Source organism: Anser anser (assembly GCF_964211835.1).
Source record: "Anser anser genome assembly, chromosome: 3".
In the NCBI taxonomy this organism is placed as follows: Eukaryota; Metazoa; Chordata; class Aves; order Anseriformes; family Anatidae; genus Anser; species Anser anser.
The window spans coordinates 1236455-1250825 of NC_139722.1; the positions used below are offsets into that span (position 1 = coordinate 1236455).

The 14371-nt window shown below is 65.2% G+C and overlaps 2 protein-coding genes across 2 annotated transcripts; both read left to right on the top strand.

The window, feature by feature from the left end:
- The first annotated feature begins 697 nt into the window (after positions 1-697).
- Positions 698-10188, top strand: EPHX2 (epoxide hydrolase 2). Its single transcript, XM_083829844.1, has 19 exons — positions 698-871; positions 3362-3446; positions 3555-3714; positions 4328-4518; positions 4733-4855; positions 5589-5663; positions 5805-5900; positions 6010-6088; positions 6195-6229; positions 6386-6412; positions 7473-7558; positions 7730-7841; positions 8126-8200; positions 8804-8849; positions 8928-9030; positions 9221-9290; positions 9408-9488; positions 9730-9788; positions 9879-10188. Exons 1-19 carry the CDS (start codon positions 771-773, stop codon positions 9961-9963), a joined length of 1689 nt encoding a protein of 562 aa, XP_083685970.1. The 5' UTR covers positions 698-770; the 3' UTR covers positions 9964-10188.
- A 131-nt stretch (positions 10189-10319) lies between these two features.
- Positions 10320-11574, top strand: LOC310896913 (uncharacterized protein; the record flags this gene model as incomplete). Its single annotated transcript, XM_083829848.1, has 2 exons — positions 10320-10544; positions 10655-11574. 2 exons carry the CDS (start codon positions 10320-10322, stop codon positions 11423-11425), a joined length of 996 nt encoding a protein of 331 aa, XP_083685974.1. The 3' UTR covers positions 11426-11574.
- Positions 11575-14371: the final 2797 nt, after the last annotated feature.

Consider the following 14371-nt stretch of genomic DNA (forward strand, 5'->3'; position numbering starts at 1 on the left):
GCCACACGCGTGTTTGGTATACACGGGCCACGTGCATGTTTGTGCATACATGTGTGTGTTTGTGCGTGTGTACATATAGCTACGTTTCATGCATGTTTCTGTGCATGCTTGTGCAAATGGATGTGTGCCTGCGTTTGTGTGTGTACACGCTTGTGTGTACATACGTGGAGGTCTGTGATGTGCACACATGTAGGTGTGTGAGTGTGACCAGGTATGTAGGTGTGCATGCAGGTGTGCACGCATGTATGCAGGCATGCGTGGGCATGTGCATGTGTCTGTGTGTGCATGCATGTGTGTGCACACGTGTGTGCATGTGTGCAGCACACGGCTGCCCTTCTGCCCGTGCACCCCTGCCCCTTTTCGCTCTGAACCCCATGAGGCCTCTTGAGCTCTGCGTGGCCGAGGACCGGCGGAGCAATGTCACAGAGCTCCCAGCTCAGCCTCATACGAGACCTCGGAGAATCCACCCGGGAGAGAGCGCGGGGCGGCGGCGCTAGGACCCAGCGCGGCGCCGCGGGCGGGGGGGCGTGGTCGGGGCGGCGGGGGGCGTGGCCTGAGGGCGGGGGCGTGGCCTGAGGGCGGGGGGCGTGGTCGGAGGGCGGGGGCGTGGTCTGAGGGCGGGGGCGTGGTCAGGCGGCGGGGGCGTGGTCAGGGGGGCGGGGGCGGGGTTGTGGGCGTGGCCATCGGTTGACGGGCGTGGCGGGGGGCGTGGCCTCGCCGCGGCCGGTCAGGGGTCGCGGGTTCGAGTCCCGGCGCAGACGGCGGTCAGCATGTCGCGGCGGGCGGTGCTGTTCGACCTGGGCGGCGTGCTGTTCGGGCCCGGCCTGCAGCACCACCTGGGCTCCTGCGAGCGGGACTGCGCCCTGCCCAGGTACGGCGCGGCTCGGCCCGGCCCGGCTCGGCTCGGCTCGGCACGGCACGGCGGCGCCCGGCCCCGCGTCCTCGTTTCCGCCCGACCGCGCCGCGGCGGGTCGCCGCTCGGCCCGAGAAACGTGGAGACGAGGCGGCGATTTTGTGTGTGCCTCCGCCGCCCGCGCCGGTTTGGCCGGAGTGGGGTCCCCGAGGGGATGGGATGGGAACAGGAATGGGGACGGGGTGGGGTGGGGGGGGTGGGGGTGGGAGGGATGGGATGGGACAAAATGGGATGGGACGGGATGGGATGGGATGGGATGGGAGGGATGGGGATGGGATGGGATGGGACGGGATGGGATGGAATGGGATGGGATGGGATGGGGATGGGATGGGATGGGGATGGGATGGGGATGGGGATGGGGATGGGGATGGGGTGGGGATGGGGTGGGATGGGATGGGGATGGGATGGGGATGGGGATGGGGATGGGGATGGGATGGGGATGGGATGGGATGGGATGGGATGGGATGGGATGGGGATGGGGATGGGGATGGGGATGGGATGGGATGGGATGGGATGGGATGGGATGGGATGGGATGGGATGGGATGGGATGGGGTGGGATGGGATGGGGATGGGGATGGGGTGGGATGGGATGGGGATGGGGATGGGGTGGGATGGGATGGGATGGGGATGGGGATGGGGATGGGGATGGGATGGGGTGGGATGGGATGGGATGGGATGGGATGGGGATGGGGATGGGATGGGGATGGGATGGGATGGGATGGGAGGGGGATGGGATGGGATGGGATGGGATGGGATGGGATGGGATGGGATGGGATGGGATGGGGTGGGGTGGGATGGGATGGGGATGGGGATGGGGTGGGATGGGATGGGATGGGGATGGGGATGGGGATGGGGATGGGATGGGGTGGGATGGGATGGGATGGGATGGGATGGGGATGGGGATGGGATGGGGATGGGATGGGATGGGATGGGAGGGGATAGAAGGGGTTGGACGGGACAGGACGGGAGGAATGGGACGGGACGGGAGGGGATGGGATGGGACAGGCTGGGATGGGATGGGGTAGAAGGGGACGGATGGGACAAGACGGGAGGGATGGGGATGGGATGGGATGGGATGGGATGGGTGGGCTGGGATGGGATGGGGCAGGACAGGACAGGACAGAATGAGGTGGGACAGGAGGGACGGGATGGGACTGGAGGGATAGAGTGGGATGGGATGAGACAGGACGAGATGGGACAAGACGGGACGAGATGGGATGGGACGAGACGGGACAGGACGGGGCAGGACGGGGCAGCAACCGCCTGGCGGTGAGGCAAGCTGGGTGACTCCTTCGGGGGAGCCTCCGGGCGGAGGCAGCCGAGCCCCAGAGCCCCAACGGGGGTGCTCAGTGCGGGTGTCACAGCTTGGAGCCCCTCGGATCCCCGCCACATCCCCGTGCACCAGCACCCTCTGCAGCTGGGCACCGCCACCGGGCTCCCTTGGGGCCGTTTCGCCACCCCCCTGTCCCACAGCACCCTTTCACCCCTTGGCACCGCTCCCCAAAACGCTGCTGGACGCAGCCCAAGCGGCTGACATTGGGTGTTTAACCCCATCCTGCCCCCCAGCACCGGCTCTGCAGCCACCTTTTCCCCCAAAAAGCAGCACCCGGGTACGGTGCTGAGCACCGAGGGACCCCCCCCGCCCTATTCCCCCGGGGTGCTGGGGGACCGAAAACCCCACGAGCCTGCCCCCAGCAGGCTCAGGCTGCTGGCGTCGCCCGACGGCTGCGTGGGCACGGGGCTTTCCGTGCCTTTGCGGGGCACGGAGCGCTTTCGGGGTGCCACGGGGCTGCGGGGCCACCAGCCGGGCCCTCTCCCCTGCTGCTCTTTGGCCCAGTTACAGCGTGGCCGGGGTGAAGCAAGGCGTTAGGAAACACCAACGCTGGAGGACGCGGGGCAGGAGGAGCCATAAATTCCTCCGTTATCAGGCGACGAGAGCTTTATTTCCTTCACCTTATTAAATAAAAAAAAAAAAAGGTGACACCGATCTCGCTGGCACGAGGAGCGCCGCTTTATTTTAAAATTTGCTGCGCTCCCATCGACTCGGAGGAGAGCTTTGTCCCGGAGCCAGCTGCCGTAATCGTGTTTTATTGCCTCGCCAGAAGGCCTTTTGCGATCTCCTGATAGGGCAAATTATTTTCCTTGAGCTACAGCTTACAAAATACCTCGCTCTCGGCATTTTATTATTATTTTTTTTTCCCCTGGCAAATCAGCCCCTTTGCGTAGCCGGGGCGAAGTAATTGAGCTGCCATCCGAAATTAATGGGCAGCTCCGTAACGAGGCGATGCGCCCGACCGGGAGATGAGGAGGCAGCGCTGCCCCGAGCCCAGCTCCGCTCCCCGCATCCTCCCCAGCACGCATTGTGCCCCCCCCCCCCCCAGCTTTGGGGTCTTTCCCTCCCCCTGGTTTTGGGGTCCCTACAGCCAGCCTCTCCTCCCTTTTTGCAGCAATTTCTTGCGGGATGTTCTGCTCGCTGGCGGCCCCGACAGCCCCCACGCCAGGGTGATGCGGGGGCAGATCACCCTGTCCCAGGTGAGCGGGGGGAGCCCCGGGGGTGCTCCCGGCCCGCCTCTGGATGGGGCCAGGGGGCTTGGGCTGAGCCCCGTGGGCCGGTGGAATATCTGGGTGTTTTTTTTCCAGCTCTTCTCGGAGGTGGAGGAGGGCTGCAAGCAGCACGCCTCGGCCGCGGGCATCGCCCTGCCGCCCACCTTCTCCATCGCCCGGGCTTTCGAGGAGATGGCCGCCAAGGGGGCGGTCAATGCCCCGCTCCTGCGGGCCGCCGGGGTGCTGAGGAGGAACGGTGGGTGCTGGAGGGGGGCAGCTTCCCCCTCCCGAGCAGGTCCCATGGGTATGGGGGTCCCCGGGTGGTCCTGAGGCACCGTTCCCACCTGGGACCCCCAGTTCTCCGGGAGAAACCCGCGCGCCCCTGGGGCTGCGGCGTCCCCGCTGCGGGTCCCGCGTTGGGCTGGCCAAATTCTGGCCGTGCACATCTGCCACAAGCCCAGCAAACGTCATCGGTGCCTTGCTTTTCCCATGCAGCAGGAGATTTGGGGTCACGCTGATTTTTCCCAGCGCCGTGGCTGAAGCCGGCGGGGCCTGATCCCGCCGTGCCCCCAGCGGCGGTGCCGCAGGGCGCTGCGGGTGCATCGGGTCCCAGCTGGCCCCCCGTAAGCCTTGGGGACAGGGAGGAGGGCAGCCCCTCGGGGTGGATCCAGAGGGGTTTTGGTGCTCCTGGAGGGCGTTAGGGTGCGCTGGGTTTATTACCCAGCTGTCTGTCGTGCAGGCAGAGCCTTGCAAAGCAGATTTTAAGCTGCGGTATCTGAAAACTGCTCCTGCTTTTGCTCTGGGGAGCAGAGGTGACACGAAATGCTGGAGGGGGAAAAAGGTGTTTAACCTCTTCTGCCTTCCCCTAGGGTTTAAGACTGGCATCTTCACCAACAACTGGGTGGACGACAGCGCGGGGCGGCTCTTCACGGCCACGCTGCTGGGCGCGCTGCGCAGGCACTTCGACGTGGTGATCGAGTCGTGCCGCGCCGGGCTGCACAAGCCGGACCCCCGGCTCTACGCCCACGCCCTGGAGGTGCTGCAGGCCAAGCCGCAGGACGTAAGGGCACCGCTCCCACCGGGGTGTGAGGGACGCCGAGGGACGCCCTTGTCACCCACAGCCCTCGGTCGCTGCCTTGGGTGCCGGAGCCGTGCTCCTTGGAGAGCTCCCCGAGCCCAGGGGCATGGGGCTGGGCACCCTGCTGGGGCGGGGGGGGGGTCAGGGCACCCAGGGGTGCCCCCAGCAGCAGCTTCTCACCCTGGTTTTGCTCCAGGTGATCCTCCTGGATGACATCGGGGAGAACTTGAAGCCGGCCCGGGAGATGGGCATGGCCACCATCCTCGTCAGGGACACCGAAACCGTCCTGAAGGAGCTGCAGGAGCTCTCGGGCGTGCAGGCACGTAGCGGCGGTGGGCGCCCTGCTGCCCTGCCCTCCCCTGGGGACATCCTGATCCCCCCCCCCCCCCCGGTTCTGCAGAGCCGGCAGCCTCAGGTTCTGCTTTTTGGGGTCTGGGGGGTGGGGGTTGTGTGGCTGCCCGGGCTCGGTGCTGGAAGGGGAACCGGCCGCGTCCCTCTCTGCACGTGCTTTTGCCTCCAAACCTCCGCGTGGCAGCGAGCACGGGACGCCTGCACGCGCGGCGCAGTGGCGAGCAGCTCCCCTGGGATGGGTTTGAATTGCCCTGCTCCGGGATCCGATACAGGGTGGGGGGGGCACGGCTGCGGGTGCTGAAAGCAGGCGGGAAGAGGGACCGGGAGCAGCTCCCCCGTGACCGCCCCGCAGCCGCGTGCCGTGGCTCTGCCCCGAGCATCGCGCTGCGCCTTCGCTCCGGCTGTGCCCAGCGGACCAAAAACACACCCAGGGCGTGAAAAGGGGCAGGGCCACGAGGCACAGCACACGTGCAGGAGCTTTGCTGGGCGCACGGGGCAGCCGCGAGAGGCAGGCCGGTCGCTGCCCGATGCCCTGGATGCGGCGTAGCCCTCCCTTGGCTCCGCTCGCCCCCGTGTCAGCCGCCTTATCGCTGCCCCGAGGGACTTGGGCTGGCTCCGGGCGCGATGTGGCGGGGCTGGCGCAGGGCTCACGGTCCTGTTCTCCGTCTCGTGAGCCCGTCCCGCGCTCCTTTCCCCTGCAGCTTCTCCACCAGGACGAGCCGCTGCCGACCGCCTGCGACCCGGCCGACGTGAGCCACGGATACGTGCCCATACGGGTACGGGGGGGGGCACCGCGTGCCAAAACCCACGCGCGGGGCTCAGAGGAGGGCAGGAGCACCCGGGGGGGCTCCTAAGGGTGGTGCTGGGTGCAGGGTGCTGGCAGAGCGAGGTCACTGAGGGTTCTCCATCCCCTGCAGCCCGGCGTCCAGCTGCACTTCGTGGAGATGGGGCAGGGCCCCCCCGTGTGCCTCTGTCACGGCTTCCCCGAGGTCTGGCTCTCGTGGCGCTACCAGGTGGGGAGAACTGGGGGGCCGGGACCCCCACGGGGCAGGGGGGTGGCTTCGTGCCCCGCCGTCCCCGCGCCTGCCCGTGGGGGTGCCCGTGTTCTGCTCGGTTTTGTAGATCCCCGCGCTGGCTGACGCCGGTTTCCGTGTCATCGCTTTGGAGATGAAGGGCTACGGGGAGTCCACGGCGCCGCCGGGTGAGCTGGGGGCTGCCCGAGGTGGGGGGAGAGAGGCTGGGGGGGGCTGCTCCTGTTGTGGCCCCCGTGCGAGCGCTGCCCCAAGGGGAATTTGTCTTTCCCGCAGATGTAGGAGAGTATTCCCAGGAGCAGATCTGCAAGGTGAGGCGCTGTGCTGCGGGCACACGGGCAAATACGGGGCGGGGGGGGGGGGGGCTGTGCTTGGAGCCCCCACGCCTGGGCTTGGCCCCTGCCTGTGGGGCAGTGCTGGGGCTCGGTCCCTTCTCCATCTGACCTTCTCTGCCTTCCCTCCTGCAGGACCTGGCGGTGTTCCTGGACAAACTGGTGAGGAGCCCCCCCCGCCCCCCGCCACCCACGGGTCCCTGCACCCCAGCTGGTGTGCACGGGGGTCTTCTGCCCTTCTGCTCCCCGCCTTCTGCCCCCCATGGGTGGGATTCTCGGGGGGGGGGGGGATGCTCACACAAGGTCCATAGGGGAACCGCTCCGGGGCATCCTCGGGGAGGCTCTGCTTAGCTCCGGCTCCGCGTTGCCTCCTCCAGGACCTCGAGCCGAGGACGGGGAGGTGGGCGCCCACCGTGGGAGCATCGCCCCGATGCCTCCCTGCTCCCCTTTCGACCTCAACTGTCCTAAAAAGAAAAATCAAGGAACAGGGAAAAAACAAAACAAACAAACAAAAAAAAAAAAACAAAGCGCTGTGAGCACCTTTGCAAAAGCTCCTCGTTCACGTTCAGCTTCGCTGGCCCCAAAAGTGGAGGTTTTGGGGGGCTTTTTGTGAGCGTGGCAGGGCCAGGGCTGTAATTTTGGGGCCACCAGCACCCCGAGCAGCCCAGCGTCCCCCATGGGAAGGGGGCTGAGCTGCGGCGCATGGCCTCACCGCCCCCCCCCCCCGGCATCCTCAGGGAGCTCTTGCTGCTGGAAGGGAATTTTAATTACATTTCTAACCATCAGCTAATTACGAGCCGTCTGCTGCGCCCGTCACGAGCTGCCGTTTTAATTGGATTTCTTTGGGGGCGCCCGCGGGGGTCGGCGAGGAGGGAGGAGAGGGGGCAGCGCGGTGCTGTGCCCGATCCGGGCAGGATGCGGCCACCCCTGCGGGGTGCTGCTGGCCCCCTCCTGGCCCCATTGCTGGGGGGGCCGCGTCCCAAGCAGGGCCCCCCCAGCCCTTTCCAGCCGGCTCTGCCCCCTGCTCCCGTCCCCATCCATCCCATGGTGGTGGCAGCTTTTTGCTGCTTTGGAGGAAGGCAAACCCCCTCTCCGTGCTCGGGGCGCTGGCTGCTGCTTTGGGGTTTTGTTTTTTTTTGGGGGGGGGGGGGGGGGATTTTCACCAGGATGCTCGCCTCGGGGACCCGCTGACGGTGCCCCCCTTCGTGTCCCCGTCCCGCAGGGCATCCCGCAGGCCGTGTTCATCGGCCACGACTGGGGCGGTGCGGTGGTCTGGAACATGGCCCTCTTCTACCCCGAAAGAGTGAGGTGGGTCGGCGCCGTGCTGCCCCTTTGGGACCGGCCTGGGTCCCTGCAGGGCCCCGTCGTGTGTCACCCTTGGGGGGGGGGGGGGGACACAGCGTTGCTGAGCCCCCCGACCCCCTGCATTCGGGGTCTGTTTGCTCCCCGCGGTGACTTTTTCTCCCCGCGGTGCCGCAGGGCCGTGGCCTCGCTCAACACCCCGTACCGGCCCGCGGACCCCGCCGTGGACATAGTGGAGAAGATGAAAAGCATCCCCACGTTCGACTACCAGTTCTACTTCCAGGAGCCGGTGAGTTGGGGTGTGTGTGGGGGGTGCATTTTATCATTTTGGGGCTCAAAGCCCCCCGGAGGGGGGGATGTGCCCGTGCTGGGCTCCCCAACTCGTGTGAGCATCGCCTGCCCCATGGCAAAGCTGGTGCCCCGGGGGGCTCCTGCTGTCACCCCACTGCCCCATCCTACCCACCGATTTTGGCCCCGTCCCCCCACTCCCCCCCCCAAAAAGCCCCCTGTCCCCACACTGTGCTACCCGGTGCTCGGAGCAGGGCCGGCACCACCGTGGGGTCCCCCCCGCAGGGCGTCGCGGAGGCAGAGCTGGAGAAGGACGTGGGGCGCACGCTGAAGGCCCTGATCCGCTCCACCCGCCAGGAGGTAGGAGCGGGGCTTGGGGGGATTTAGGGGGGCTCTGCTGGGAGCGGGGGGGTGGCTTGGCACTGCCCCCAGTGACCCTCAGGCACGCTGCACCCTTCCCAAGCGAGGCCGGCACGGCACCCGTCTGCGGCAAAGTCTGCATCCAGGCAGCCATCGGTAGGGACCAGAGTGAACGCGTCCTTGTGAGCAGCGTAGGGGAGGCGCTCTCCTTCCTCCCCGTGGTGCCACTGCCACTCGCTTCGCCCGTCCCTGGAACTTCATCTCTCGCTCCAGGGCACAAACCTTGCAGGTTCAAAACAGCGCTGCCCGGGGGGTGCGCAGAGGACAGGAGGCATTGAGGAGGGGATGCTCCGTGTGTCCCCCCCGCCCCCGGTGATCCTGGTGCTTGGCCCGGGGCTGGAGCACACATCCTGCATCCCTCGGGGTGCTGCGATGCACGGAGCTGGCTCACGGCAAGGAGGGGTCCCCTCCCCGGCCACGTTGCCCCCCCAGTTGCGAGCTTACGAGTTACGATGCAAATGTAAAATGCAAAAAAATAATAATTAAAAAAAAAAAGGGTGGAAAAAAAAGAAGCCGACAGGGTTACGAGCTCTCTCCCCGCAGGACCGCCTGCCCTCCGCGCCCAGCTTCCTCGGCATCCAGGAGCGAGGTAGGGGCCGAGCCGGGGGGTGGGGGGGGGGCACAGCCCCACGGGTGGTCGCATCCATCCCGGTGCTTCGTGCCGCAGGGGGGCTGCTGGTCGGCTTCCCCGAAAACCCTCCGGAGAGCCTGATCCTGCACGGCCCCGAGCTGCGGTACTACATCCAGCGCTTCCAGAAGTCCGGCTTCAGGTAGGAGCTGGAAGGGGGGCGGGAGGGAATGGGTGCTGGGGGGGTCCCAAACACCCCCCCCCAACGAGCCCCTGGTTTGTAACGGCGAGATGAGGCTGTGTGGGGACAGCGCTGCTGCGTCCCTGTGGGGTTTTGGTGTGGGAGCAGCGGGAACCCCTACACCTCCACCCCGTCCCCCCTTCGTCCCCAGGGGTCCGCTGAACTGGTACCGGAACATGCGGCCCAACTGGCGCTGGGCGCTCACCGCCAAGGACAGGAAGGTGGGGACGGATCCTGCTCCCCCCCCGCAGGAGCCCGGGGAGGGGGGGAAAGGCAGCGGGCGCGGGGCTACCGCCGTCCCCTCGCCCACCCCTGCCCCGTGTCCCCCTCCCCTCCAGATCCTGATGCCCGCGCTGATGGTGACGGCGGGGAAGGACGTGGTGCTGCACCCCAGCATGAGCAAGGGCATGGAAGAGTGGGTACGTGCGTGGTCCCGTCCCACTGCAACGGGACCTTAAAAGGGGGGAAAAGCCCCCGGGGGCTGTCCGGGAACCCTGCTGGGACCCCCGGGGTTGGCCCAGCCGTGGGACAAGGAAGGGGATAAGCGGGGAGAGGGCGGCGTTCCCTCCTTTCCAGAGGCAGGCAGAGGTTGGGGGGGATTTATCCCCGCTGCCAGGCTGGGGGGCAGCACATCACGACCCCTCGCTGCCCCCCTGCAAGGTGCCGCAGCTGCGCCGGGGACACCTCGAGGAATGCGGCCACTGGACGCAGATGGAGAGGTACCAGACAGCGACCCCCCCCCGGGGCTGGGCACCCCCCCAGTGCCACCAGCACCTGGCTCCGAGCCCCATTTTGTGCCCTCCCGCCAGGCCGGCGGCGCTGAACAAGATCCTGGTGGAGTGGCTGGAGGGGCTCCCCGCCGACGGGGCCGTGCCCAGGGTGTCCCGGCTGTGAGCGGGGCCGGGGGGGGGACCCTGACCCCAAACCCCTTGCTCCCGGTGCGCTTTTCCTTGCATCGCCCCGACCCCGTCCTGGGGACTGCCCGTGCTCTGGGGCTGTGCTCGGAGGGTCCCTGGCATTCGTCGGGAGGTTTGGATGCACTAATGATAATTAATGCTGCTGCGGAAATCGCCCCCCCGCCCTGTAACCCGTGGAGAAATAAAGCACAAGGTGACCTGAGCAGTAGGGGATGTGCCAGCACCGTGTCCCCAGCCCTGGGCTGAGCCCTCCGATGGGCTCCGGGCCGTGCCCTTCCCCACAAACTCCTCCGGGGCCATCCCTAAGGATGGGGCACCCCTGGGGCTTCTCTGATGTCTCGTAAGAGGGCTCAGCCCCTGCTGCTTATCCGCCTGGTCCTTGGGGCGGGTCGGTGCTGCGGCCTGCAGCATCCCCATCGTCCCGCCGGGGCCCCGAGGTGCCAGGGCTCGCCTCGGGCCTGCTGTGCCGTTTGCCTCAGCTCCCAACCCTTGCTCCGGCCCCAGCAGAAGTTGTTAGCAGACAGCCAGGACGGCGTAAGGACCGGGCAAACACGCTTGGTATTTCCAGCCCCCACCCCCCCCCCCCCCCAAACTCTCCCCCGGCTATTTTCAGCGCGGGATTTGCGGTTTTTGTCTGTCTGCTAACCCCAGCGCATCTCCCTTCCAAGCACCGCTGGGTCTGCCAGCGAGGCCGCCGAAACGCTCAGCGCCGCGCTCCCCAGCCGCTCCTTCCAGCTCCCCGTAAATCCACCGGCGAGCCCTTGGCTCTCTGCCTCGCCCCGTCCTGCTGGCAGGGGAGGCAGCCTCGGCAGTGGCTTCCTGAGCTGCTTTGGAGCCTGCTGCTGGAACAGAAAAGCCGGGAGCGTCAGCCGGAGCCTGCCCGGGCGGCCGGGGCCGTGCCTGCGGAGCGGGGCAGGCGCTGCCAAGCGGGCCCCACAGCTGGCACCGAGGCTGGGGTTTGTCGCTTGTTTCGCCAGAGGCGTTTGCAGGAGAGCAGAACACGGCCTGAGTGGCAGAGGGAGCCCCCCCAGCCCCTTGTGCGGTCCCCCCCGCCCCCGGCTGTTTGCAGCCATCAGCAGGCTCTGGAGCTGCAAGCACACCGTGCCCAGGTGCCGCAGCCCCCCTGGGGACGGCTCCCGGAGCGAGGACCTGCAGGGAGCTCCCGAGCCCCCTTCCCTCATTGCACACCTTATAAACCCCCCCCCCCCCCCCAAATCCAAAGCAAGGCATTGCTCTGGCAGCCCCCTTGTCCCGAATCCCAACCCCTGCTCCATGACCCCTCTCCTGCAGCCTGGACCGGCTCCTTCAGCCCCGTGGGTGCGGGCATCTTTGGGACCCCTGGGCGCACGCATCCGTGGTCCCCTGGGCGCACGCATCCTCGGCACGCTTGGAGAGCTCTGGTGTTACGCAGATGGGTGGATGGGGTTAGCCCAGAGTGACCCCCCCACAGGATGGAGGCACCCCCACAGCCTGCAGACCCAAAGCAGACGTGGGGCCGGGTGGCGACGTGCCCAGGGGACCACGGCCAGAGCCATGCAAACGCCCCCAGAAAGGTGCCGGGTGCCCCCGGGTTTGCCTCTTGCAGGGTTTGGGTGGGTGGGCTGCAGGGCACAGAGCCCCACCGGCCGGGTTCGGGGGGGGGGGGGGGCAGGCAGGTGGGAGGGCTTCAGCTGGGCTGGGGTGGGAAGAAGCCCCCCGAAATGGATCCGCGACGTTTTGGTGAGCGCTGGCAGCAGAGACGAAGGCGTCGAAAGAGCCACGTCCTTGTCATGTCCCACGGCCAATGTCCAGCCCCTCTGGGGGTCACCGAAGCATCAAGAAAGCAGAAAATGTGAGGGAGAAGCTTTGGGGGGGGTTCAAGTCCTTGATTTAAGGAGCAGAGCCTTGAAAGAAATTGCCTCAGCGCGAGGGGCAGCTCACAAAAGGCCAGCTTCAGAGAAGAAAAATCTTTGCAATTCCTGCTCCATAAATCACAGCGCTCACCTTCAAGAACAGGAAAAAAAAAAAAAAAGTATATTAGTATCGAGAAGAAAAATCATTACGTGGCCCTCTGGGAGTGGAGACTCAGCGGTTTGGCCTTGGCAAAGAATAAATCCAGCCGGGGAGGTATTTGTGCACCACTTGGGGGGTGGTTTAATGCCACCCCCACCCGGACTTACACCTCGCCACCTGCCCCGATGGCACGTGGGGCGCCAGCCCCTCAGCCTGGTGCCAGATTTATCCCTGTGCATGGGAAGAAAAGCTGCAATTCTCATCAGTTATCCTCTGCCAGGTGTTTTTTGGTCCCCCCCGGGACCCACATGGGCATGGGGTGCACGCACTGGGGTGCGGGGTGCAGGCAGAGCCTGGTGGCTGGGGGGGCTGAGCCACTCGAGGGGTGTTTTTATGGGATGCTCTTGCCCCACGTACGCCAGGGGTGGGCTGGAATATGCACATCTGCCCTGGCTTCCCCTTAGAAATGAGCCTGCAGTGAAAAATATTGACTCTGCAGGGGGAACCAAGGAACCACAGGAGCTTTGGGGCACGGCTCACGCTGACCCCGAGCCCCTGGCCAGGCTCAGCCCTCAGCACTGTTAAATTACAACCCTGGTGGCTGCATTCCTGGGGGAAGCTCAGGTAATCCTGCGGGGCCGGCTCCATCTCCCAGCGGGGTTTTTCCCCTCGAGCGGGTGCCATGGTGCTGGGCAAAGTGCAAAGGGCCCGCCGGGTCCCGAACGTCTTCGCTCAGCCAGAGCTCAAACCACGTGGCCACAGCTTCACAAACCGGGTTTTGGGGCTGGCTCCCCTTGTCCCCTGGAAATGGGCTTTGATCTTTTTTTTTTTTCTTCTGCCTTTAATCGGCTTCTCCCCGAACGCTGCGGGGCAGCCAGGGGCCTGGCAGCAGGGCCATTGATCCCCAGGGGGACACAGGGGGGTCCTGTGTGTGTGCAGGGTCGCAGCCCCCCTGGGACAGCCCCAAAACCCAGCTCCCCACAGCAGGTGACAGCGGTCCGGGGGTCCCATCCCACTGATACAGCATGAAGAAAGCAATTAACAGGGGAAGGAGAAAGAGGAAAAAGCCCTCAGAGGCTGAGAGGGGAGAAGTAAAGTATAAAAGCCGCCCATAATTCAATTTTATCTTTTATTTTTAAATGGAGAAGCAAGAAGGAGGGAAAAAAAGAAAAGAAGCTGGTTGCTGCCAGTGCTCGAATTGCTCTCACCTCCCAGACCCTCGGAGATCTCTGCAGCAAAGCCCAGCCCCAGACCCCATCTGCACGGCAGGGTCGTGGCTCTGGTAGACCCCCCGTGTGCAGCCAGCCCTGGGAGGAGCAGGGGGCAGAGAAGAGGGGAGAGGGCTCCAGCCGTGAGCCGCCAGTTTGGGCAAACCCCACTGCCCCCAGGTGCAATTTGGGAACGTGGTGCAACTGGGGAACGTGGTGCAATTGGGGAACGTGGTGCAGTGTGGGAACGTGGTGCAATTTGGGAATGTATTGCAATTTGGGACCGTGGTGCAACCTAAATGATTCTCTGATTCTCTCTGATTTGGGAACGCGTTGCAGTTTGGGAATGCATTGCAATTTGGGAACGCATTACAATTTGGGAACACGTTGCAATGTGGGAACGCATTGCAATTTGGGAACACGTTGCAGTGTGGGTATGAGATGTGACAGTGAGGAGAATAGCTGCAAAGGTTGGAAATTCCTGCAGGTTTCCTAAAAATAAGCTTTTGGAGAGTGGCCCAGAGCAGAGCCCCAGGGCTGTGCCAGCAGCTGCAGAGGCGCCGCAGCGGCTCCTGTCTGCAGGCACTGCCCAGGCCCCGGGGCGGAGGAGGAGATGAGCCCTGGGGATTGAATCCTGCCCTGCCCTGGACGTTCCCCGGGGTCTGCAGGAGCACCCAAGCCAAGCTTTGCAGCAATTGCTCCAGGAGGGAGACGCGACATGCCTGGGCATCTCCCATCCCACCCAAACCTTCCCTGATTCACAAATACACTCAGAAAAAAAAAAAAAAAAAACACATTTTTTTTCACCACCTGGCAAAATGCAACAGACCCCTCCCCTTGTTTTTATTTATTTATTTATTTATTTAATCAAATGATTCCCTGCTGCTCAGCTTTAATAGCCCAAGCTGGGTCACCCCCCTGTGTCACCCCACCCTGGTTGCCAAAAGCGTGCGGAGACCCAGGCAGGGGGAGCCGTGTCCCAGCCCCTGCTCCCCCCGCCATGTGCATCCCCCACCTGCACTGTTAATGAATAATCCCTTGGGCTGTTTTCGGAGGCTCTGCTGACCTTTGCGCCTGCTGGTGCAGCACTTGGCCCCGGAGCTGTTAGCTGGGCCGGCGCGGAGGGGGGTCTGACCCCAATCAGCTGCCCCCCCTCGGCGTCGATCTGGGCAGGAAGACGTGTCG